Source organism: Ipomoea nil, unplaced genomic scaffold, assembly GCF_001879475.1.
Source record: "Ipomoea nil cultivar Tokyo-kokei standard unplaced genomic scaffold, Asagao_1.1 scaffold2823, whole genome shotgun sequence".
Classification (NCBI taxonomy): Eukaryota; Viridiplantae; Streptophyta; class Magnoliopsida; order Solanales; family Convolvulaceae; genus Ipomoea; species Ipomoea nil.
Window position 1 is genome coordinate 302,490 of NW_017619251.1, and position 27,168 is coordinate 329,657.

At 37.4% G+C, this 27,168-nt stretch overlaps 2 protein-coding genes and 2 long non-coding RNA genes across 4 annotated transcripts; all 4 read right to left on the reverse strand.

Moving 5' to 3' along the window:
• Positions 1–6,016: 6,016 nt before the first annotated feature.
• On the reverse strand, positions 6,017–7,583 carry LOC109158602. Its single transcript, XR_002050415.1, has 3 exons — positions 7,507–7,583; positions 6,793–7,343; positions 6,017–6,265 (listed from the first exon to the last, which is right to left on the reverse strand). It is a non-coding gene; the product is annotated as an uncharacterized LOC109158602 (long non-coding RNA).
• A 219-nt stretch (positions 7,584–7,802) lies between these two features.
• On the reverse strand, positions 7,803–9,312 carry LOC109158601. Its single transcript, XR_002050414.1, has 3 exons — positions 9,049–9,312; positions 7,911–8,068; positions 7,803–7,820 (listed from the first exon to the last, which is right to left on the reverse strand). It is a non-coding gene; the product is annotated as an uncharacterized LOC109158601 (long non-coding RNA).
• A 490-nt stretch (positions 9,313–9,802) lies between these two features.
• Positions 9,803–10,762, reverse strand: LOC109158581. The gene is made up of 2 exons (XM_019306467.1): positions 10,594–10,762; positions 9,803–10,548 (listed from the first exon to the last, which is right to left on the reverse strand). Exons 1-2 carry the CDS (start codon positions 10,760–10,762, stop codon positions 9,803–9,805), a joined length of 915 nt encoding a protein of 304 aa, XP_019162012.1.
• A 3,311-nt stretch (positions 10,763–14,073) lies between these two features.
• LOC109158582 lies at positions 14,074–16,218 on the reverse strand. The gene has a single exon (XM_019306469.1). The coding sequence runs from the start codon at positions 16,216–16,218 to the stop codon at positions 14,074–14,076; it is 2,145 nt and encodes a 714-aa protein (XP_019162014.1).
• Positions 16,219–27,168: the final 10,950 nt, after the last annotated feature.

Genomic DNA, 27,168 nt, shown 5'->3' on the forward strand with positions numbered 1-27,168 from the left:
GTAGATGCGCCGTTGTGTTTTGGTTTCTTCGTGCTACGTTGGAGGAGATCTCGATCTTCCTCCGATCGTTCTTCTGAGAGCGTTTCATTCATTGTTTCCTATTTGTCGTATATTACATTAATTGAATGATTCATAAAAAGTAGACTAAAAGAATATTTAATTCGTTAATTAAATGATTTATAAAAGTAGACTAAAAATATTTATCTTGAGAAGGAATGAAAGAGATAAAATAAACAAGTGAAGATAAGAAAAATGTTGTTAATGAGATTTGAACCTATGACCATACGCTTTCTTAACATAAAATAATAAAGTTTAACCAACTAAGCTACTCAAACTATTAAGAATTTAAATGTAAATATTTATTTTATATAACATCTAATGTTATATATATGTATATATATATACATACATATATATATAAAGGGGTTGGGTGGGGGGAGTGGAGGCAGCTGCCCCACTGCTCCCATACTAGCTCCGTCGCTGATTCCATGAACCAAACATGCCATTAGTATGATATAAAAGTCTTCAACCAAACGCCATCTAAATTTTCTAATCAAATAGCATTATGTCAGGATGAGAAATTAAATTAGAAAAAAAAAAAAAAGTATTTTTGAAGGGTGAATAGTATTACTCTTTTAAGTCTTAACTATTAGTATGGATGTTACTCTGATCTATTGAGAAGAAAATCCATAAATCACAAGCCACGTTGTTCACTAGTAACCACATACATGTTACCATCCAGTTCACACAAAAACGTATCTTTCGATGAATATATCTAATATGGCACTTTCATTCCTACCTCACAAATTCAGCACCTACTTTATAATGAAATAATTCATCCATTATTAATTATGATAAACACTTCATTTTTATAAATATGTAAGCTATAACATGTGAAGGTGACCTTTTGAAAATGAATATAATAATTCTAATATAATAACCTATCAAACAATGCCTTAGTCTAGTAAAACACCAGATCAGTAAGGAACTTAATTAAATATTCCTTCCCACTTTGGCCGGCCTGACTTTAGAGTAAACAAAATTACAGTTGATGATAGAGTTAAGAGGTGAATGGATTTAAGTGCATGTTGGCAGATATGCATTTGGATCTTTGATTTTTTTAATTCTGTAATATTTAATTATATTCTTTTAACTTTGTTTCATTATATTTTTTTATTTTTATTTACTTGTCACAATTAGTTGTCCATTTAAAATTGTCGTTCAACCTTTGACCCATTTTTACATTGTAGTATCTGTTCATATACTTTCTCAATCTACTGAAACACAAAGAACCAATAACGCCTCCACTGAGGCTTGAACTCATAATCTTCCAAATGGAAGGCCAACCCAGGTACCACTAGACCACATAGTCCTGGTCAGGCAACCCATTTGATTTTCTTGATGATTATCTTGTCCCATGGTTTTGATCTCGGAATGGAAGGAAAGAGATTAGGGAATACCAGTGATATGATAGTACTGTTCAATAGGTTTTGATTATGAAAAGCTAAGAAGAAAAAGAAGAAGAAGATGATGATGTGGGAATACCTGTTTTACATTCATTTTCCACGCATACTGGTTTCATTATTATAGCAATACTAAAGTATCATTTTAATTTTACTATAATTTCATTTGACAATATACATTATTATATGAGTTTTATTTTTTTAGTTTCATTTTTCACACCCTAGTTTAATTATACTCCCTTCGTCTTATTTTACCAGTCTTACTTTCCTTTTTAGTTTGTCCCAAAATAGTGTTTTCTTTTTAAATTTGAACATAACTATCATTCTATATTTTTCAATTTACGCTTTTGAATTTTTCAAATTTCTAGACAATAATGAGGTAAGTACATGCAGTTGTACTTTGTACAAATGACACCTAATTTAGAGGACAAAATTGAAAAGTTAGTAAATTTTTTTTGTTGCATTAAAAATCGTGCAAAAAACAAATGTGACAACAATTAGGAACGGAGGGAGTAGTAACATCAAAGTATAATTTTAATTACACTTCATGCTCATTTGACAATATATATTATTGTACGGGTTTTATTTTTTAGTTTCATTTTCCACGCACACTAGTTTCATTATGGTCACACTAAAATATCATTTTTATTCTATTACAGTTTAATTTAACATTATACGTTATTGCATTAGCTCTGTTTTTTAATTTCATTTTAACAACACTAAAATATCATTTTAACTCTTTTATAATTTTATTTGATAATCGTATTGAACCATGATCCACATAGCGCTGTGTGGACCATAGTTAACTGTATAACAACTGTTGCCTACCAATGGCGGGCTTAGAATTTAACATGAATAAAAAGATTTTTGCCCGTGTAATTTTGCACAATTATTCCCAGTACCTAATATTTCAATTGTTATGCCGTGGAACTGTGTCCACCTTGGGACACGGTTCTATGTTCATAATTAGTGAACTCTATGTTCATAATTATAAAAATTTATGTTCATAATTTTTGAACTTCATATTCACAATTATTAAACTCTATTTTCATAATTATAGAACTCTATGTTCATAATTATAGAACTCTATATTCACAATTATAACAATTTTGGAACCGTGTCCACTTTACAAGGTGGACACGGTTACTCAACATAATTTGCCCAATCATTATTGTGTAGACCATATTTTGTCTATTGTAAAATAATGTACATTCAATACAAAAATAATGTACATTGTATTCAGGAGATGTACATTATTTTTGTTCTGAGTGTACATTATATTGTATAATGTACATTCAGTACAGAAATAATGTACATTTGGTATAATAAAAATGTACTTTTTGTTATGGTACACATAACATTGTGTGAACCATTACCTAATTTGCCCTATTATTTAATAAAGATAAAATAGTGTGGACTGTGGACTTTGAGTTGCGTTTTAGTATTATTATTGATTATTGATGCTATTTAGTTGAGAAAATTGGGCTACTGAGATCCAGCCCAATCACTAGACATTTAAGTACAATATACTTGAAAGTAGTTGTGGCCCAGCCGATGCATTAATGCAAATTATACTGTGGACCGCGATCCATAATGCATTGTGGTCCAGGTATTAAAACGGTGTCGTTTCTTTTAATGAAAAGAAACGGCACCTATTCCGCGCCGTTCGCAAAAAGTAACTTTGATTGTATAATATATTCGGTTTCATTTTGTATACACTGCAGTTTCATTTCAATACAACTCCAATTTCATTTTGATATAACTACAATTTCACTCGATATTATACACTCAAATATGTGAAACTATTATTCATTTTCATTTTATATATACACCATAGTTTCATTAAAACGCAACTACATTATAATTTCGATATAATTACAGTTTCATTGCACAATATACACTCAAATATGTGAAATGTTATTCAGTTTCATTTTATATACACTGCAGTTTCATTTCAACACAAGTACAGTATCATTTTGATATAACTACAATTTCGTTGGGCAATATACTCTCAAATATGTGAAATTGTCATTCAGTTTCATTTTGTATACACCGCAGTTTCATTTCAACACAACTACAGTTTCATTTCAATTCAATTGCAGTTTCATTTGATAATATAAAAATAATACGTGAGGGAATGTCAGTTTAGATACACTATAGTTTTATTTGGTAATTAACACAAAAAACACACACTCTGTTAAGCTGTAACGGCTACCGTTTTTTTACTTAAAGAAACGTCGCCGATTTTGGACCATGGTACAAAAAACTATTGCACCCAAAAAAAAAAAAAAAAAAAAAAAAAAAAAAAAAAAAAAACAATGATGAAAATATGCAAATGAAAATGGTTGTTGGTATATAAAGTGATTAAGTGATGAGACCAAACAACTCGTGTAAAGTCTTCTCCTAACCCTAAAGGCACCCCACATTCCGGCTCAATATAACATTTGGAAGGATTTAAATTACATTGACTCAATAGCTCAGCAGACAGGACCAAATACAGATGCGCACAAGGAATATGCCCACTTTAGACATAAACCCAACTGCTGCTGTCGAGATTCAAACTTGAGTCTCTTCTCCCTAATACTACCTACTGAATCAATGAGTTAAGCCCATTCGGGAAACTCGCGCAAAGTCTACAATAAGGAGACATCCAACTTCGAGTAGAAGTTTGAACAACTCATGTAATTCAATCTCCAAATTCTCAACAAGCAAGCCATTTAATTAGTGTAATAGTTAGTTTCATGATGAATATTGATGGTCTCAGTAACCCAACAGGGTAGCTCAAGTGGCAAATGAGCCCTCTTTGTGGCCGAGAATTTCGGGATAACTCGGGTTCAATTTCCACAAGTGACGATTATCTCTGGGCCAGCTTCTGTGCCTCTCGGAATAGACCCGGACCACATTGTGGTTTACATAAAAAAAATTGATGGTCTCAGTTTGAAAGAATTAGTCCAACGAAAAAAGAGGAGGGGGCGAATAAACTCTATTGAATTTTTTATGTTTTGTTTGAAATTTGTAATAATAAAAAAAAAAACTAAATGTTTAATGACTATCAGAGTTATTTCTCAACAATACTACTTATGAATGTGATATCGAAATCTTCACTAAATAGTTAAGAAAAGCTTATCACAAGTTAATGCACAACGAAAAAACAATGTTTAAAGCACGCTAGCACGTTTTCGTGAGTACAAAGATGTTGATGTTGAGCCATTAGTGTGCAATCCAACTATCAGCTTAGGTTTTTAGTTGAGATAGGCCACATGCTTCAATTTGATACCAAAACCATGCCAAAGGTCATGTGAGGACAATCCAACTATCATAGGCTTTTAGTTGAGATTGAGATGGAACACATGCTTCAATTGTTAAGGCCAATGCAAAACTATTCAAGAAAATAAAATGAGTAAAATAAAGAGAAAATAAAATGAGTAAAGTAAAGAGTCAGACATTAAATTTTATATATATAAGCGCAGTACACAGTGGTGTTAAAACTGACGTTGTAACACAAACGATTTATAACGCAGTTCGGGCAAACAACCCTAATCTGTGAGGCACTTCTCAAATTGAGAATTTGCCTAAATCCACTAAAAGCTTAATATTTAAAGTACACTGTTTGGAATCGGAGATTACACAATAGAATGATCTTTCCTATCGGACTATTGTGACCTAAACACATGTACTACTTTTCAAGGGAATTTGAGTATCTCTTCTCAATGACTCTCGTACCTCACAATTAGATCTTGAAAACTTGTCTGATGTGTTGTGGAACCGCTCCTTTTATAGGGCTAAGAGTCATAAGATGGATAAGAGTAGAATTGCTATACCTATTTAAACTAGGAATATAGATCCTAATTCATGCTTGATTTAGTAATCCCTTTTTGCTTCGAATTTTGACAAATCATTTCAAGTCAACATTCTCCCCCTTTGTCAAATTTTTAGCAAAAATCTTGATTCACCTTGGTTCTTCTCAAGGCTTGACAGTGGTTGTAATTGTCTCCCCCTTAATAGGTTCTCTGTTCCTTAATTTGTAGAGCTTGCTTGATTGTTGCTTTGTTAGCTCAAGGTATTGGTTGCTCTTGTTTTCAAGGATATACAAGAGCCGGTCTGGAAATTATACTAGTGTATTTTCATAGACCCAAGGTCATCAGTATGCATATGCACTAAACAAAAAAATGCCAGAGAAAAGCATATTCGCAGAATGCTGGGTCAGGACAGTAAACATAGATAGCAGTTTACACTAGTACAGAAACAGTCATTCGCGTCCAAAGTTAAGGCTAATTCGCGTCCAAAGTAGCAGGGATGCAGATGTCGGGGACGCTAATTGTATAAACAATCCGCGTCCAAAGTAGCTTTGGACGCGCAAAATGATTATTCGCGTCCAAAGCTACAGAACTTTGGACGCGAGATAGTAATTTAAAAAAAAAAATTATTTTTTTATAAAATTACCAATATTTTCCTGTACATTCCAGCGTAACTACCAAATAATATATTTCAACATTAATTAATCAATTCAAGATGTATACTACACACCAATTCTATCAACTAAAACACACCATTTAAGAAGTACAAATTTTTCCATTGAATCTAATTCTTGATCTAAAGAACAAACGAATATTAAATCATGGGTACGGTGTTTGGTTCAAACATAGGAATTAAAATTGCAATTAGATTCAAAAATTAAGGAACTAGAATGAGTCAAGTAAAAGTAGTCTATCTTTTTGATAATAAACTACTTAGAACCTGAATAGCAACTCTTCTCTCTGTTCATTCTTCCAAGAGACAACTTGTCCATCATACAAAAGAACCTGAAGCAAAGAAGTCATAAAATTTGGTGATACAAACAAACTTGTTAGATTTTTATGACTATTTTTGTACTAATGAGAGTATATGCACTCCAACTCTGATCTAAACAAATCCAAAACAATTGATACTTATTATAAATAAACATAAAAAAATATATATATAATAGGGAGTAGTTATTAAGCAAATCAATCTTGAGGGTATACGAATTACCCAAAAGGACTCAATTGGTGAAGGTAATACCTACTGTATGTAAAACAATAAAGAACTCCTTTAAGACTAGACAATAACATAAACATCCCCTAGTGGCCTAAAACTGAACACTGTTTCTTCTTTTATCTACCATATGAATTATGAAGTGGCCAATATCACTTTCTTTATGATCATGCATCTCTAAAGCTATATACACATTTATGGCAAAAGCAGGGATATCTGACTAAAAGTAATCACATGGAAACAACTATCAAATCTATATTCCCTCTAATTAAAATGCCAGCCATCATTAAAAGAAATGGTGAGTATAGGGTGTTACCACAAGGAAAAAGCCAATAACCAAATTCCAAGCAGCAATGAGAATTGAACTGATCTATGTCAAATGCTCATCGAAACAAACCGAAATATACTTTCCACTCATCAGTTTGCAATGGATAATCTCAATGTATGATCCTCCTTGTGCCTCAAAAAACCACGACACCGAGGGATCATTATTTACAGTATTTGAATTATTTATATATAAAACCAGAAAATATGCAGCAATGAATCAAAATAAAAGCTGAGTAAATACCTTAGAATTTGTTCGAATTTATCTAGTACTTGAGGCAGCCTTAATGTCAAAATTATAGAAAGGGCTAAACTAATTGTCTTCTTCTGATGAGAAGTCACATTGTCAGCTTGTCACAGTTTCAAAAAGTAACAAGAAATAAAATATTTTAGAGCTTTGGGTATAGGCAGTAGTCTCAAATGCAAATGAAATACCTTACGAGAAGAAAGATTCACAGCCTTTGCAACTGCACCAGAAGACAGTTGTTTAGAAGGAAGTGTATACACATCTTCATACATATCTAGAATATCAGCCAACCCAACCTACAGTAATTCAACAAGACACATTAGAGAGAACCATTATGGTTCATCAGCTAATATAAAACACAAAAAGCAGGATTATTAAAACATAATATGTGGTATTAGTCCTAGATAAGTAGTTAAAGTGAAAAAACTGTAGAATGAGATATAGAGAACTACTTAATACCTTGACCCGGAGAACTCAACAAACTATTAATCAGAATAATATCATATCCAACAAGCCTGTTGATAAGAAGTTGCTGCCACCTGAATTAAGTCCATTTTAAAAGGTTATGTGTCATATTGTATAAAATTGCTAATTCTCCACTATACATCTTTAGAATCAAGAGTCTCATATCTTTTTGTCCAATCAAATTATTGTCAAGGTCTTTAAGGAGGGAGAATTGTAAGAAGAACAATAAGATCTATTGACCAATGGTAATTTTCTAACCAAAGGGTGCGATACATCAAGGTGAAATCTACTGGTGCTGCCAATTCAAACTGCAATGAATCATGGTAGCCTACTAATTAGTAAAGTTATCTGGATCCCAGAAATAACTTGAGAGTGTCTAAAATGCTCAGGAAGCAAACCTCTGATTTATTAACACCCTCAATCTTGAGGCCTCCACTGCAGGAGAGTTAAGTGCATCATGAAATGTTGGGTTTGATTCATTAGCATTCTTCAGTTTATTAGTCATATTAATCTCTCAGACTCAGGTTCTCTGTATGTCATTAAATTCTCATTCTCCCTGCAAGTATCGCATATTAGAAGTCTTTTGATTTATACTGTTATGCATTCAATAAATTAGATAATATGTCAGTTTAATATATGAATGAGTTACTAATAAATCAGTTTGTAATTTACCAGAAAATCAGTTTGCATTCAATAAATCAGATATCGTTATATCGTCACACAACATTAAAGATATGATAGATGAGTTAGTTTCTTAAATTATAACTTAACGGTTCAAATTAAAGCTAAAACTAAAACGGGTTCAAGGAGTCTAAGAGTAAAATCCTAGACCACTACACCTACTGCAGAATGGAAATAAGTTTATTTTCACTAAAGAACTACATATTAAACATAGACAGACATTCAAACTGTTAGAAACTATCAATCAAAAACAATGGAGAAAATTGTTTAATTGATCCATTCAAACTATGTTTAATGGATCAATATTGAGTAAAATTCAATATTACCTTAAACAATGGAGAAAACAGTGCAGCTGAGATCACCTGTACAGCTGAATTTAAAATTTTAAATTTAAATTATACACTACCTTGCACCTCATTAAATTCCTTGGCTAAAATTAGTAATTTAGCTAACACATTTTTTTACAATTCTCATTAACATTCATTCAACACAGATTTTCTTTAGCTCAAACTTTCAAAAACTGATGCCAGTATAGTATAATCCACACCTGAAGGACTTTTTGTTTTAAATAATCATTAATTTGGAATAATCTAATTATAGATCACTACAAATTCAAGAACATATATCTAATTGGTCTACAGGCTATAGTAACAAGCCGCAGCAATGATTTTTTGAAGGCCAATTTCCGAATAGCAATGCGAAATTTGAGAATTCCATAAAGCATTCAAGCAAGAAACACAAATGCCGTTGAGGATCAGTATTTTGAAATGCATATTGCCATCCAAATTCCAAAGACAGATAATGATTAAAAAAACAATGCACAAACAAAAAACACACGCGACGGAGAATTCTTACCTTTTTGGCGAGCGTACAGCGGCGGCGTCGGCTTCCGTACTGCGGTGGCGAGCTGAGACGTCGCGACGGCGACCTTGGGCGGCAGCGGCGGGGACGTCGATCGGCGATGGACGACGGGATGGCGATGGACGGGAAGATGGAGAGCGTGGACGGCGGGGACGATGGAGAGCGTGGACGGCATTGGACGGCGGGGACGATGGTGACTGATGGACGGCGTCGGATGGCGGTGCAAATGGATGAAGATCAGAGCTGATGGAGTGACGGAGATCTGATCTCAATCTGCTCTAGCTAGGGTTTTAGGATAAAAAAAATAAATCGCGTCCAAGGTCCACTTTGGACGCGATTTATTATTATTCGCGTCCAAAGTACTGAGCTTTGGACGCGAATAATAGAAGACTTTTAGTATTGGCGTCCAAAGTAAAGAGCTTTGGACACCAATACTGTTTTAAAATTTTAAAAAAGAAAAAAAATTATTTATATAGTGTCATTTTAATTATAAAAATGTTACCGCATTACACTTTTGGCGTCCAAAGTTCTAACTTTGGACGAGAATTAGTCGATTTTATTAATTTTTTATACTAGTGTTAACAAATAAACCCAAGGTTATTAGTATGCACATGCACTGAGCAAAAATGCACAGAATACTAGTTTAGGACAGTGATCACAATAGCAATTTATCAAAAATATTCTGTTTGTTGTCTGTCTGTTCTCCCCCTCTTTTGCTAAAAACTGCAGTGGCCCGTCTGTCCTCTGATCATGATCTGCCTTCTAATTCTGTTGAGGGTGTTGAAACAGTGGTTTCAACATTCTTATCTTGATTTTCCTCCTGAATTTCTTCTCCAATTTCTTCTTCATTTTCTTGGTTTCCCTCTTGATTCTCTTCATCATTTTCGTCTTCATCTTCTGTTTTTAGGATTGTTAGCCATTCAAGTATTTCTGCTTTTTCTTCTTTGATGTCCATGTGTTTCCTTAGGATTTGTTTCTCTGATGCTTCTAATTCTGTCAGTTTTCTCTCAAAGTAGTTTATTAGTGTTTTGGGATCAAGTGGATTGTTCTTTGGTGCTGTGGTCTTTAGGTCATTCTGATGACTTCCCTTTTTCAGCTTTATTGTGGTGTTGGTGCTCTTGACAGTGATTTTTGGCCCATGGGATTTGAGGCCTTGCTTAGTCAAGACAGCAAATATCAGGTTTGGAAAAATTAGAGAAGTTTTGGATGTAGTGTCTTCTGCCAGGTTTGTAATTTGTGAATGGATGATAGTACCAATGTTGATCTTAACTCCTTTCCCTATCTTGTACAGTAGTTCTACCAAGGTCCACTTTACAGTGGATTCATGTAGAGAGGGCATCCAGTTTGCAAGGGCTATCTTTTGGAGAATGGCATATTTACTTGTTAAGGAAGCGACTTTGATCTTGTTCTTTTCAAAACTGACATTTCCAGCTGTGATTTCCTGAGCAACTTGTTCACTGGTTACTTCCACATTTTGTTCAATCTCAGATGACCCTAGGTAACTGTTGATGATGTCTGGTCAAAAATCATAGAACTTGCCTCTCAAATACACCTTCCCGTACATGGGACTGCTAGGTGTAGTGGTGTTTTTGGTAAGATTGCAATAGAATTCCTGGATGACCTGTTCATCATAGGGTTCAATGTGAGTGACAGTTCCTAAGAGCTGGTTTTGTGTCAATGCTTCTTGAATTTGTTCAAGGTTGTCCATTCTGTCTAGAACAAGTTGTTTTTGACCAATGATTTTTTTTTCTCCACAATTTTTTCCCATAAGGTTGCTGACTCCTTTCTCAGAAATTTCGAGCTGTGTGGTTTTGGCAGTTTTGACAAGTCAGCACTTTTGCCTAATTTTTGTTTTCCTTTGTCTTTTGCAGTCAGTTTCTTTTTCCCTTTTTCTTGATGGCTGGCACATGGTATAGCACTGTTGCTTTCACCTATTTCATTAGGGATCCAATCTTGTTCTTCTTCTACCCTTCTTGTTTTGGGTTTCTTTGGCTTGGGAGGGGGTATATTAGGGCACTTACGAGGAGGCCTTGTTGAGATTGGGAAATCATTGGGTCTCTTAGCCCTAGGATCTGCCCCTTCGTAGGGGTCAGTCCTCCTTCTCTTTCTCTGTTCCTTGTCAGACAGAGGGGGTGGTGAGACAGATTCAACAGCCCCTGTTATAGGGTTTTCTTCGGATATGGGCTCAAGTAGAGTTTCCGGGTTTTGGATAACATTATCCTCTAATTCCACCGCTGTGGTTAGCCAATTTGTTAAGCCTTCATTTACTTCAACTGTAAGGTTTATAGTTGCTGGGGTGGAGTTTTGATGCTCTTGAACTTCTTCGAACGGGACTTGAGAGATGGGAACTGGGTCCATGATGATGTCAGTGAGGTTTTCTTCTTCGATGCGTACTGGATTAGAGGGTACTCCGGTGCCGGCGTACTGAGGCGAGGTTCCTTTCCGAGGTATCTTCCCTTTTCTCTGGTTTCTTGTTCTCACCATTGTTGACCGTGGTGGAGGATGAAGAGGATTGTGCGGGTGAATGGCCTAGGGTAGACGAAGACCAGAATTTTGGGGCTTTTAGTAGATGGACCGGGTTGGATTTTCTCAAGATGGGCTGACCTCCTTTTTTTTTTTTTTTTTTTTTTAAACAATTTTGGGCTTCTGATTCGTTATGGCCTTTATAGATTGCATAGACCAATTTCGTACTTTAATTTTGCATATCTGTTCCCGTCAAGTGTTTTTGACAAAATATCTGCTAGTTGGTTCTCTGTATTAATGTGTGTGAGATTGATGATTTCATCTTCTACTAGTTCTCTTATAAAATGATGCCTGATGTCGATGTGTTTTGTTCTTGAGTGTTGTACTGGATTTTTTGAAATATCTATTGCGCTTTTGTTATCGCAATGAATTGTCATAGTTGATTGATGTATTCCGTAGTCTTCTAGCATTTGTTTCATCAAAAGTAGTTGTGTGCAACAACTTCCTGCTGCAATGTATTCTGCCTCAGCTGTTGATAAGGATATAGAACTTTGTTTTTTTGCTTATCCAGGATACTAGATTTGTTTCGAGGAAAAAACATCCTCCTGAGGTGCTTTTCCTGTCATCTATGTTTCCTGCCCAATCAACATCACAATAAGCTGACAGGTGAGGGTTGGTATCGAAGGAATACCATATTCCTAAGTCGGTAGTTCCTTTGACATATTTAATGATTCTCTTTACTGCTCTTAGGTGTTTCTCAGTGGGATTGGCTTGATATCTAACACATATTCCTACTACAGAGCTTAGGTCTGGCCTACTTGCAGTTAAGTACAGTAAGCCTCCTATCATGCTTCCGTATAAGGTTTGCTCATCCTTTTTACCCTCTAAATCTTTTGAAATCCTTTCTGTTGTTGGAATAGGTGTTCTGACAACTTTGCTTTCTTCTAGTCCGAATCTCTTGACCAGGTTCTTTGCATATTTGCTTTGTGATATAAAAATCCCATTGTCTTGTTGTCTGATTTGTAGACCTAGGAAGTAATTTAGTTCTCCAACCATGCTCATCTCAAATTTGCCTTCCATGTTGGTGATGAATTGATTTTTGTAGCATTCGAGTGTTGATCCAAGGACTATATCATCGACATAGATTTGGGCAATGATAATGTTTTTACCATAGTGTTTAACGAACAGGGTTTTGTCAACACTTCCTCTTTTGTAGCCCTTTTTGATCAGAAATTCAGTGAGTCGTTCATACAAAGCTCGTGGTGCTTGTTTTAGTCCATATAGAGCTTTGTTGAGTTTAAACATGTTTTGTGGAAAATGAGGATCCTCAAACCCCTTTGGTTGAGCAACATAGACTTCTTCTTTTAAATTGCCATTCAAAAATGTTGTTTTTACGTCCATCTGATAGAGTTTTATCTTGAGTATGCAAGCTACTGCTATGAGGAGACGGATTGATTCAATTCTGGCTACTGGGGCAAATGTTTCCTCAAAATTTGTCCCTTCAACTTGTGTGTATCCTTGTGCTACTAGTCGAGCTTTGTTTCTTGTTATGTTTCCTTGATCATCTGTTTTGTTTTTATAGATCCATTTCGTTCTGATGATATTGACTTTTTTATGGTCTAGGGACTAATTCCCAGACGTTGTTTCTTTCAAACTGTTGCAATTCTTTTTGCATGGCTTCCAACCAAAATTCATCTTTCAAGGCTTCGGTAATGTTTTTGGGCTCTATTTTAGAGGTGTAGCAATAGTCGCCTTCCTCCATTTTCTGATAATCTCGTTTCTTTCCTCTAGTTTTGATCCCTTCATTGAGTCCTCCTATTATATTTTCTAATGGATGATTTTTCCGTGTCCCTGTGTCATCAGTAGTGTGGCTTTCCTCAATTTCCTCAATGGGTTGTGTTTCTTCTTTCTCTGGTGTTTCTGTTTCAGATTTCTTTTCCAGAGGTGTTGAAACTATTGTTTCAACAACACTTGGTTCTTCTTCATCGGTGGTGAAATCTTCTGATGATGTGTCATTGATGACAACATTTATGGATTCCATGATACTGTTTGTTCTGAGGTTGAATACTCGATAGGCCCTACTGTTTGAAGAGTATCCTAGGAATATCCCTTCATCTCCTTTGATGTCAAATTTTCCTAATGGTTCTCTATCTTTTAATATATAGCATTTGCTGCCAAAGACATGAGTATGTTTCAGATTTGGTGTCTTTCCCTTCCAGATTTGATAGGGTGTCATGTTGGTTTCCTTTCGTATGAATACTCGATTGATCAAGTAACATGCGGTGTTTACTGCTTCAGCCCAGAACCTTGGTGATAATCTTTTGTGATTTAAGAGAACCCTTGCCATCTCTTGGATAGTTCGATTCTTCCTTTCGACTACTCCATTCTGTTGGGGTGTCTTTGGAGCAGAGAATTCATGATGAATTCCATTTTCTGTGCAGTAATCTTTGAATTTTGAGTTTTCGAATTCTCTACCATGATCACTCCTTATCCGGATGATTTTTCCCATTTTTGTATCCTTTTCATTTTGGATTTTGATGATGAGAGTTTTGAATGTCATGAATGCTTCAGATTTTCTCTAAGGAAGTTTACCCATGTGAATCGTGAGTAATCATCAACAGTCACATAGAAGTATCTTTTTCCTCCTATGCTTTCTGTTTGAGTGGGTCCAAACAGATCCATGTGAAGTAATTCTAGAATTCTGGAGGGGTGTATTCCCAAAGTCCTTTTGTGAGCTGTGCGTGTGATTTTGTTTTCAAGGCATGCATCACACTTTTTATTTTCATCTATGTCAAGGGCTAGAACTCCTCTGTAGGCTCCTCTTTTTAATCCCTTTTTCATGTCATGAAAGTTTATGTGTCCCATCTGTTGATGCCATAATTGTGTTTGATTGACAGTTGTTTGTAGGCAGGTTAGATCGCCGTCCCATGTGTAGCATTTATTTGTACACTTTTTCCCTATCATAACGCATTCGTGATTTTGGTTGAGAACATTGCAGCTATCTTTTGAAAATTCCACTTTAAGTTCATCTTCACATAGCTGGCTTATACTATTCAAGTTTGCTTTTAGTCCTAGTACCAGGAAGACTTTTGGCAATCTAGGTAGCCAATGTACATTCAAGATCCCACTTGCAATAATCTTACCTTTTCCTCCATCTCCAAAGGTGACGTACCCTTCACTCTTATACTGAATGTTTTCTAGATTTTCTGGGTTTCCAGTCATATGCCTTGAGCATCCGCTATCAAAATACCATATATCTTGTCCTTTGCTTGTTTTAGAGGTATATGCAACATTTTGATCTTTTCTTACCCAGATTTTCTTGCTATTATTTCTGTTTTGTGATGGCCAATCTCTGTTGTTTTGCCTGTAATAGAGATCATTTTGTCTCTTGTAGCAGTATGCTTTTATGTGTCCCAATCTGTGACAATAATAGCATCTGATCCTTCTTCGATGTTGAAAGTGATGTTGCGACACTTCAGGATTTTCAGTTTGGTGACTTTCACTGGAGGCTGAGATTGGAGACCTAGGCCTTTCAGTTAGCACCTTGATTTCTTGTAGCAGTTTGGCCTCTCTGTTTTTGGAATCTAATAATTCATTTTGAGCTTCTTTGAACCGTTTTTCTCCTCTGTCTTTTTCATCTTTTAGAAACTGATTTTCTTGCATGAGTTCTAGATTTACTTTGATGATTTGTTCCCATTTGGCATGTAGTTGAGTATATGCCTCTAGTAATTCTTGTGTATCTTCTCCGTTGTCACTTTCATGATTTGCGGTAAATGTTACGAAATTGGTGTTGGTGTCTTCTTCACTGTCTGAGTCATCACTTAATGTTGTCATGTATGTCTTGTTCTTTCTTTTAAGGTATGTTGCACATTCTGATTGGATGTGTCCAAACCCTCTGCACTCATAGCACTGTATTCCCTCTGTAGATGAACTGTCTCTTCTTTTCGTACCTGGTGATTTTTGATTGACTGTGGAATTTCCTTGGCCATTCGAGGGGTTTTTATTTCTGAATTTGTTGAACTTTTTGAGAACTCGATTGAAATTCGTTGTCAGAAGCGCGATTGACTGTTCCATGGTTTCAGTATCAGTTTCTGAGCTCTCTTCTTGTTTAGATTGTAGTGCTATTCCTTTGCCATTATTTTTCTGGTTTTGTAACATCTCAAGCTCATAGGTTTGAAGGTTTCCCATTAGATCACTAAGTTTGTAGGTATTCAGATATTTGTTCTCTTGAATTGCTATAACTTTTATCAGGAATCTTCCAGGTATGGAACGTAGTACCTTTTTGACGATCTTATGTTCAGGTATAGGTTCGCCTAGATTGGATGCATCTCCAGAGATGCTTAAAACTCTGGCACTAAATTGTGTGATATTTTCTTCTTCTTCCATCTTCAAGTTTCCAAACTCTATCTGTATCATCTGTAATTTGGATTGTCTTACAGACGTGTTCCCTTCATGATGATCACATAATATACTCCACGCAGTTTTGGCTATGCGAGTGTTGGCAATCAGTTTGAAGGTATCTTCTCTCATAGCTCCATAGATTGCATTCATTGACTTCGAGTTGAAGTCATATTCTGTTCTTTCTTCTTCACTCAAGTCAATTTTAGGTTTTCTATTTCCTTTATCATCAACTGGAGTTTTCCATTCGTTTTCTATAGCATTCCAGACACCTTCTCCTTGTGCCAGGATGTATATCTGCATTCTGGCTTTACAGTAGGAAAAATGTGTGCCAATCAGGGCTGGTGGCCTGTTGTTTGATAGTCCTTCTCTTGGAAATTCCATTAAGATCCTGCTAGTAACTTAAGCAGTTTGGCTCTAATACCAATTGAAATATATATATAAGCGCAACACACAGTGATATTAAAACTGACGTTGTAACACAAACGATTTATAACGCAGTTCGAGCAAACAACCCTAATTTGCGAGGCACTTCTCAAATTGAGAATTTGCCTAAATCCACTAAAAGCTTAATATTTAAAGTACACTGTTTGGAATCGGAGATTACACAATAGAATGATCTTTCCTATCGGACTATTGCGACCTAAACACATGTATTACTTTTCAAGGGGATTTGGGTATCTCTTCTCAATGACTCTCGTACCTCACAATTAGATCTTGAAAGCTTGTCTGATGTGTTGTGGAACCGCTCCTTTTATAGGGCTAAGAGTCATAAGATGGATAAGAGTAGAATTGCTATTCCTATTTAAACTAGGAATATAGATCCTAATTCATGCTTGATTTAGTAATCCCTTTTTGCTTCGGATTTTGACAAATCATTTTAAGTCAACAAACCCAAACTTGTACCATAATCACTAAGCTAGCACAAACATTAAATTTTATAGTTAACCCAAACTTGTACCATAATCACTAAGCTAGCACAGTGTTTATTCAGGCTTTCGTATGTTAGAAATAATTATTTTCTAACATTGATTTATATAATAAAGGTTGTAATTCTATAAGGTACTCACGGTGATGATTAGTGATGTGTAAATGCGAAATTACTGGATGAAATTCCTTCCCTCTTATTCTCTTAAAATTTAAGTTTATAAGGGTTGAAAGATGTATAATGGAAAGGAAAATCGGGTATGTAGATTGAAGAAGTCGGTCTATAGATTAAAACATGCTTCTAGACAATGGTACTTGAAATTGTCATTTGGTTTTGTAGAGATCACTGTTGATCGGTGTATCCACATAAAGGTTTAATGGAAGCAAGTTTGTAATCCTAGTATTACATGTTGATGACATTCTTCTAGCTGCTAATGATAAAAGGGATGTTGCGTGATGTTAAGGAATATCTTTCTAAGAACTTTGAAATGAATGATATGGGTGAGACTTCATATGTGATTGGAATAAGAAATATTCTGTGATAGATCACATGGGATCTTAGGTTTATCCTAGAAGACTCACATTAACAAAGTTTTAGAAAGATATAAACTGGAAAACTGCAAAAGAGGATCCTGTGATACTTACAAGGCACTAAGGACCACATGTTCACCTATGGTATCCCTGTGGTATCCCTAAATTACATCTCTCTTAAAGTAGTATACTCTGTAGGGTTTCTCTAATTCTCTCTCGTCTCTAGTATCTTACATGGCCGCCGCCTCCGTGAAGCTAGCAGATCGGAGACGACGTCCGATCGTCTTACCCTGTTGTTATCTCCACCGTAGACAACGTCCGCTTTCACTGTTTTCTCCTCCATCACTACCGCTACCGATCGTTATTCCCTTATACTGTTGTTTCCCTTTGCTTTGTTTTACTGGTTTAATTTTATTTGCAGTTTATGTGTTTTTCCTCTCGTTGTTTTGACGAGTTTCTTCCTCTCGTTTACTTGGCGAACTCTTTTTCATAAAACGTGAAACGATAACACTAGCCATGGCGTATATGAATCTCATCCTAGGTGACAAAACATGACAATGAAAAAGAGACTCCTCTGAACTATGATATACAGTTCCGCTCAGTGGAGATATTGTCAATGGATAGAAGAATGGAAATAGATACTCAGGTGGTGTGAAAGACTTTTCAACCCGTGTCAGTCTTGGGTACGTTTGACCAAATCATTAAAGAAGCTTTAAGTTCCTCATTCAATTTCAAATTTGTGAAACAGTCTGCGAAGCAAGTTTTCTGTAGCATTGCTAAGGAAGTTGTTTCTTTGTCTGACTGTAAGGAATGTTTGACAATTCCATCGATTTTTATTGTAAACGTTTCAGCCTATGATTAATGAATTAGCTTCTTTATTTTCACACAAAAAAAAGACACCTGCATGAATCTAGATGTGCTTGAAATATCTTGAGGCTAGCACGTTGATGCTTTAATGATTCGAATGTCGGTAGACATGTGGGAGTATGCTGGATACTCGGAAAAGATTCACCTATGTAAGGGAGAAGTGAGGGTCGCTTCAAAGGAGAAATGATGGGCACAATTCTGTAGAAACTCTCGCAGAATCATGAACAGTGACCCACAACCAAAACGGGCACAGTCATGAGAACAGAGCATGGTTGGGAGGTTCTTGTGTGAGATATGTCATCGTCTACACAAACGACAGTCGGTTTAAAAACATCGCGTTCTACCGTATAGCCAGTAAAGTAAACATATCTTCACGAGGGAAGGTTCAAAGGGTAACACCTACCTATCCTATGCAGAGATCGACCATTGAACACAGTTGTTTCTGATTTCAAAATACCCTAAAAATCAATTTTTCATTCATGTGGGGGATTGTTGGAAAAATTTGCATTAAAATGACATTTTAAGTGGCAATTTTGTTCTACAATTATCAGTGGGGTCCACTTCTGATTTGGGTTGGGTCAAAGTGGATTCGGGTTCTTCGAAGTGAGACGAAGAGTTTGATATATTGTACGCTCAAAACGGATAATGGGTGAATGAGAAATTGAGTATCAAAGTAGACATATTGAGTTGGAAAAATGAAGGGAACAAGAATTAGCTTTTGTCCCATATTGGTTTGGGAAGTGGATTTGCACCACTATTTATACAAGAGTCTTTCTAAAGCTTATTGAACTGTATAGCTTGGATGCTCTTTCTCGGGCGTAGAGGGGTGCAAATCAAGTTCCAAATTGAGCCTGAAAAGGCTTGACTCGTGTACGTCGGCACATGTGGGCACGAATGTCGTCTGTAAAATTGGTCGCAACACCCTTTGTGGGATTAAATACGTCAGTTATAGAATTAATTCCAATTTTGAATGCTTTTTATCTTCAATATCCTATATAAGTTTGTAGGGGCATCAGGTTTTATGTGAACAACGAACACAAGAACACACACAAACAAATTATGTTTTCTTCTCCAAAACTCTGCTCTTACTCCTTCTTGCAACTGTGTTCTGCCCGTGCTCTAGTTGTAGCCTAAGTTTCCCAGGATAAAACAATATATATATATATATATATATATATATATATATATATATATATATATATATATATATATATATATCTATATATATCTATCTATATATATATATATATATATATATAGGGAAGGGATTACGTGCGGGGAGGGCTTCCCGTGCGGGTGGATGCACAATAAGCACTAAATTGACGCACTTTAAGTACACAACACACGCATATTAAGCAAACAAACAAAACAGCTTAAGAACACAAACCCACGCACCTTAAGCACAAAACTCACGCACCTTAAGCACAAAAACACGCGCACCTTAAGTTTTAACAACAACTCACTCACGCACAGTAAGCACAAGACTCACGCACCTTAAGCACAAAATTCACACACTACATTAAGCACAAAACTCATGCATCTTAAAGTTTCAACAAATCACATTAAGTACACACTTACGCACATTAAGCACAAAACTCACGCACATTAATCACCCGCACAACCTCACGGGAGACACTTACTCACACTGGATATATATATATATATATATATATATATATATATATATATATATATATATATATATATATATATATATATATATATATGTATGTATGTATATATTGTTGGTTTTCACAGCCTTGATGGCCGCTCGGCAGACCAACACCACCGAAAAGATGTGCTTGATTTCGCAAGTGTGCGAGATAATGAAAACGAGAGGTAAAGTATTAAAAAGAGAGAGAATAATGTGATATTATTTCTCTAAGGTTTTACCCTCAAAATGCCAATCCTCTACATGGTGATCCCGTGAGGATATTTATACATGAGTATGAGGTTCTTACAAGGTAAGTAGGGTTGACGTAAAGTCAAGTCTAGAGGTGGGATAGGGCTGATGTAGGGCTGATGCAGTTGCCTGCTTACTACCATAACCGTCTAAACTAATTAAGGAAGCTACTTAAATGAATGAAGATGGCCTCCGCAGAATCCGCTGATATCCGTCTCTGAAAACGCACCTGGTCGGGAACGCCTTGACCACTGTAGGGATGCCATTAGCGGCTCCCTCACCCGGGCAAGGACACTCCGCCTGCGAAGCCTGGTCGCCCGGTTGGGTTCCGGAGTAGCGCACGGTCGGGGACACACCGCCCGCGTAGCCTGGTCGCCCATCCGAATCCCACAAGGTATTCAGTCGGAGACACTTCGACCACCGAGGCTAGTCGCCCAACCCGGTCTCGCCTAGGAGTCCACCCGAGGACGCACCGGCTGCCAGGACTGGTCGCTCTACCTGTGCGGACTAAACCCACCTGCGTGAACGTCCGAGGCTATGGCTGACTGGTCGCTTGAGGATGAATAGTTTTTGTCATAGGACGCCTTACACGATGAGTGGGGGGCCTTGGAGATCCTCCACCTACTAAGTACCAGGCCGCGCCTTGACCCGACTACCTTGCCATGCCTTCTCGTCCGGCTGGCTATTTTGGGGTATCTAATATATATATATATATATATATATATATATATATATATATATATATATATATATATATATATATTCGTGGGGATATATACAAATATTATTTTGTGATTAAATCGACTTGGTTCAATTTTTCTTAAAATTATTCCATTGCAACTTAATTATTTATTTAGATAAATATTCTTCTTGGTTATCATGCAAAAGCTCATAGTTTACAATACAGATTCCTCGCATGCTGCTTGACAAAGAATATTTTTATACTTCTTGAAATAGACATTTGCAGCTCGATATTCTTCTTTGATTTATAGGTTATGCTTAGCTTCTTATTAGTTTTTTTTTTTTCTTTTTTTGTGCCTGGGAATCCTCCACTTCGCTAATGCTTTACTGCTAGAAAACCTCTTCTACTAGGAAAACATTTTCATTGACCTTGCTTAGTTTCTAGAGCGGTTTAGCATTATTAGGACTAGTATTAGGACTCTATGTATTTGAGTCTTTTTATGACTCCCTATCCTAGTCTCCCTATGATTCCTCTTGTATATATTCCCCTACTCTGTACAATTGTCAAAGACATCTCATTCAATACAATTATTACAGTTCTCATCCAGTATCAGTTAGCTAGGGTTCTCTATTTTTTTTCTCCTTCGATTTTGTCCATGTCGTTCGTCAGAAAGTTCAACACCGCTAGGAAATTCGAAGTTAGCATCCTAATCATCCATCTTCATCTAGTGTCATGCACTATAATTTGCCAAGTTAAGTTGCTCACGTGCATGTTGACCCAACAAACACTGAAGTACCCAACGACGAGAGGTACTGCCTCTATTAATAATTCAAATACCATATTTTCTCATCTAGTTTATTTTGTTACCCACCTCCATGTCGAACATTAAAAGAAGCACAGTTATAGTCGTGGCTTTAATGTTCAATGTCAAATTTGTAATGATTTCGGTCACATAGGAGCCAATTGTTTTCGGCGTTATGATGATACGTGTCAAATTTAAAAAGGTTTTGGTCACACGGGAGCCAATTGTTTTCAGGGCTATGATGATCATGTCAAATTTTTAATGGTTTCTATCACACGGGAGCCACAAATCATGCAACTCTAGACATAGCTGCCCTTTTTATATCGGAGAAGTACATTGGTAATGACACTTTACGTGTCGGTGATGGTATGGGCCTGTTGAAACTGGGCTCACTCTTATGATAATCGAGCACATTGTTGAAATTGGGCTCACTCTTATGGTTCATGCCTCTATTCCATATCGTTTTTGGGATTTTGATTTTTGAGACTGCTATTTTATTTGATTAATAAAATGTCTTCCAGTGTCTTAAACACTTCTAGTCATCATCATGTGTTGCACAAGTCTCCTGCTTCCTATTCTTTTCTTTGTGTCTTTGGTTGTCTATGTTATCCTCACTTAAGACCATACAATCGTCACAAAATGTCATACAGGTCTTCTCCTGTGTCTTCCTAGGTTATCCTGAGTCTTTTAGGGGTATAGGTGCATGGAGTTACAGATTAATAAGATTTACACATGCAGGCATGTCAGATTTGATGAAGTATTTCCTTTTGCTACTAAATCTTCCTTGCTGGCTGCACTACCTACTCAGACTGCTCCCTGGGCGGAATCTATTCTCCACCATGACGTCAACAATGCTGCATTGGATTCCGTGCATCCAGATTCACTGCTAGAGCCCGTGTAGCCGGACGAGCCCATGCAAGCTGATTCCGTGTAGCCTACGTCATCCTCGTCCAAACCTATAGAGGCTGCACGGCGTCCACGTGGTTGTCTGCGTGGCAAATCGACGAGGCCAACCGTTCGCACCCACTCCGTTGCGACTCACAGTAAGTCTCAGGCTCCTCCTACTGCTTTGGCTACTCAGATTTGTCCTATGGAACCTGCGTGTTACACTCAAGCTGTTAAATATCCTGAGTGGCGTGAAGCTATGGACCAAGAATTTAATCCTCTACTACCGAATCAGACTTGGTCCCTAGTTGCTTCCACCACAGGTATGAATATTATTGGGTGTAAATGGGTGTTTTGCACGAAAAAGAAGGCAGATGACACTATTGAGAGGCATAAAGTCAGGTTAGTAGCAAAAGGTTTCAATTAGGTTCCAGGTCAAGATTTCTTTGATACATTCAGTCCAGTGGTGAAACCCACAACTGTAAGTGTAACACCCCTAAATTTGGAGATATTTAAAACTTATAAAATAAAGGTGAATCTAACATATATATCCCAAACAGAGCATAATCTATTCATAAGTGTCAGGGTGTTATGCCACACCTAGGTTTGAGAACCTAGGTGCACAGGCTAAACTAATCCAGCATGGTCGATCCATAATTCAATACCAATTACAACCCAAAGCACACAGGCCATCCACTACACTAGAACTATCTAAACTAAGTCAACGGCTCTGACTAACGCGCTCCGTAGCTAATGCCCATCAACTGAAAAACATTCGGTGTAACAACCGTCAGCGAATAATGCTGGTAACCCACTCCAACGCGTTAAGTACAATATAGTTAGATATAATAAACTCATTTTGAAACTACATATATACTTACGAGACTCTAATTTAAATCCATGATCAAGACTCAAGACACGTTAACAGACTCAACAATATAAAATAATCATAAAGGCTAACATGCATCCTAAGAGCGCAATACAAGGCATAACAGACAGATAAGCATATAGATAAATAGAGGCACGAAGGCAATCAAGACAATCACTTAGCAAGTAGTCATCAAACCACACAATTCATCCTTCAACCTTATACCAAGTTCCTACCTTATAGCTCCCATCCGTCTTTATATCAGTTCCAACCTATACCTCCAGGCCACCCTTATATCACCACCCCTTATGCCTCCGGGCAACTACATGCCCCCACCGACAAACCGCCTATCAACCACCAACATATCAAGATGGTGTCGCAATGCCATTCAATGATCCGCACCTCTAGTGCCAATATCAAGGGGTTAGCGCATATAGCTCTAACATGACACCGCAACACTTATAACCTGACCCATGCTCAATGGCAAGCTAGTCGAAGGTGGGTGTGTGCCTTCAGCACAGTCACCGCTATGGCATGTACCTTTAGTACAATGACCGGGCACAAGTGGTGCCAATCTCCAACAATTCATTTCCACCAATCAAAATCTCATCATCATCATTATCATCATCATCATTCACACCGGCCATTGCTGTGACACCCCGAAATCCAAATTCAATTAAGGGACTAATTGAGTAATTAATCATATTCCAGTTGGTGAATTAATTCCTAAAATCCTGAAAATTCAATAGTCGGGGACTAGTAATTGACTAGTCAACCCCTAAGTCAAAGTTGTACCTTAAGCTATGTAAGGAGTTCCCTTGTTCCCTTACACTTCCTTATGTTAGTAAGGGTATTCTTGACCTTTCACTTGGTGTTAGTATTGTAACCTAACCTAGTAGACCACCTTCATTCTTTCCTTACACTTTCTAAAAATCTAGCTCCACCTTCTGTCTAAAAAGGAAGATAGTTTTCCTTCCAAGCCAAGTTGGAGCCTTGCCAAAACTTCAAGAGTTGCTTCCAAGATTCAACCTTTCATATATTTGGGCATCTAGGAGGGTAAGATCTAAGTTCATCTTGTGTTTTTGGTTTTATCTAAGGTGTCTTTTCTTAAAGATAGGATCTTTATGATCTTTTGGTATGTTCTTGAAGTGGGTTTGGAAGGTGAGCCTAGTGAGGAGCTTGTTGAGGTGTAAAGTGAAGTCTTTAGTCTACAAGAGGTAACCCATGCTCTACAAAATCTATTTTTCTTACCTATATGTGATTTCTTGGATTCTACATGTGATTTTGCTATGAAATGTGAGTGTTTATGCATTGTCTTGTGAAAATGCATATCTAGGGCTTGTGTTTAGGGTTCTTGTATGTCATTGCTTGGCTATTCCTTTGATTCAATTCATTTGCTGTATTTGGTGAGATTTGGCATGTTTTGGACTTGAATTTGAGCTTGGAGTTGAAAATCCCCGAAGGGATTATTTGTGCAGGTATACGTACCCGCGGGCGGAATGACGGGTAGAGCTCCAACCCGCCGCCCACCCGCGGGGAACATATGGCCGGTGGGTAGTGTACCCGCGGGCGGAACCACGGGTGGGAGCCTACCCGTGGGTCTACCCGCGGGGAACACTTTGGTGTTGGATCGGGATTTGTTCCCCGTGATTCTTTTGACTCGGTATTTGGTCTTTTGACTTCCCGTTGTTCTTTTGTGGAACTATTTGAGTTTCTTCTTTATGTTTCGTATGTCTAGAACTATAGGGTAGGAATCCATGTAGGTTTTGGTGTCTTGAATCGTGCTAAGTGTTCAACTTTGTGTTTTGTTGAACCGTGATGAGTCTTGTGTGTTCTTTGGAACTACGTTTGGTTTACCCGTTTGATAAGCATGCTAGTTCGATGTTTAAATGCTAGCGTGTGTGTTGTTTGTACCTTCTTATTGGTTGATGATAACTTGTGTTATTCATCGTTATTGTTGTTGGACTGTGATCCATTCCTTGATTGAGTATGGTTTCATATCTTCGTTGTGATCCGTTGATTGATTCCTGTTGAGGTGTGATGTGTGTGTGGCTCTACCTGGATTGCATGATTAGTGGTATGGGACACTAGTCACCAAGGTATTGCAGCGGTCCTCGTGGTGGCCGTGACGTGATTATGGAGCTGTGGCCTTTGTGTAAGGTTCACGTGTTTATTTCTAGGATAACATGTGTTATCCAGGGCATGTGTTGCCTTGTGTTATCGGTACCCTCGTGTACTATGAAATTGGTGGTTTTGTTGGAGGGACTGTTGGAGGGGGAACGACGGTTCCCGGAGGAATAAGGTTGGACTTGGTGTACAGGGGTCCTGGAGGTAAAGGTTGGAACTAGAAATAAGGTTGGGGGTAGCCATAAGGTTGGAACCGGGCATAAGGAAGGCATATCAACTCGTGATGGGTGATGTCACGAGGGCTTGTGTAGCCGTTGTTGTGAGTTCTCTTCTTGTGATGTGTGTAGTCACAAAGGCATGTGTTGCCGTTGGTCTTATCTTTATCCTTTTGAGTTGTTGTTGTCCTTGTGGTCTTGGGATGTGTTCCAGTGTTCTTGTTATGAGTGTTAAGTCTTGTGTTGACGATTACTCTTGGTTTTGCACTTAAATATATATGTATTCTGTTTCGAAAATGGCTTTACAAATGTATATCTTATCTATGTATGATATTTCACGTGTATTGGTGGGTTACCAGCATTATTCGCTGACCGGGCGTCGTCCCATGTTTTATTGTGTTCTTTCAGGTGATGTCTAGACGAGTGCGCGGTCTAGTGCTTGCTAGTATAGCTTCTCCCTTTCGTTTTGTGGCCTGTGTGCTAGCTTAGATATAGAACTTTGAGACAATGGGTTTAGATGTAAACATTGGAGATGTTGCCGGTGCGTTCATCCTTTTGGTGAACGTGGCATAACACCCCGTGTTCCGGATTATGTCTATCTATCTATCTTTCAGTCTTCCGCTGTGTTTGTTGTTTAGTTCAGTTATCTGCATGTTTAAGGCTTTTAAATAGCATGTTTTTAAGGGGGTGTTACAATTGCGCAATGACCACGATACTCATCATCATTCAATCAATTAACACATAATCAAATGACAATCCAGACACAACAACAACGACACGTATTACACATAAAATCCTAGAATGATACCCGAAACACCAAGCGAGACTCATACACGACAAACGGGGTACAACGGGACACGGGGAAACATCAAACGGGGAAAAACGCCACGAACCATGCCGGGTTTCCAGCGAGTAGGTGGCGGGTGGGTGACCAGCCACCCGCCGGCGGCCACTCGCTATTCCAGCGGGTGGCCCGCCGGCTGCCCGCTGGAACAGTGAACGCGGGCAGCGGGTGGTCACACCACCACCTACCCCCCACTGGTATACAGGCAACTTTTCGGTCTCGGGATCACTCGTGGAACCCGGAACCATGTCCAGACACATTCAAACACATAACGACAACACCACGGATTCAATTAGCGGATTTAAATCAAGAATCACACCGAATACGTTCTAACACGATTCCTAAACATGCCAAGACTCCACATTAATCATATAACGGTTCAGGAACATCAGGAACCACAACAACACGAGTCCTAGGCTAGACTCAGGACCCGATCATGCATAATCCCACCCAAATATACCAAGAACATCATAATACAAAATTCACGATATAAACCCGAGGGCTCTAGACATAATTAAAATACAAGATCATTCATATAATCAATCACAATATCAAGAACATCAAGATTATCAAATAAACACAATATGAATCCTATGCAAGGG

Excerpts from the sequence above, each read along its gene's own strand:
- LOC109158581 (XM_019306467.1), bottom strand. The coding sequence starts at position 10,762 with ATGGACAACCTTGAACAAATTCAAGAAGCATTGACACAAAACCAGCTC. Across the intron at positions 10,549-10,593 it reads CGGGAAGGTGTATTTGAGAG|GGTCATCTGAGATTGAACAA; the intron begins GCAAGTTCTATG and ends ACAGTTACCTAG.
- LOC109158582 (XM_019306469.1), bottom strand. The coding sequence starts at position 16,218 with ATGCAGATATACATCCTGGCACAAGGAGAAGGTGTCTGGAATGCTATA.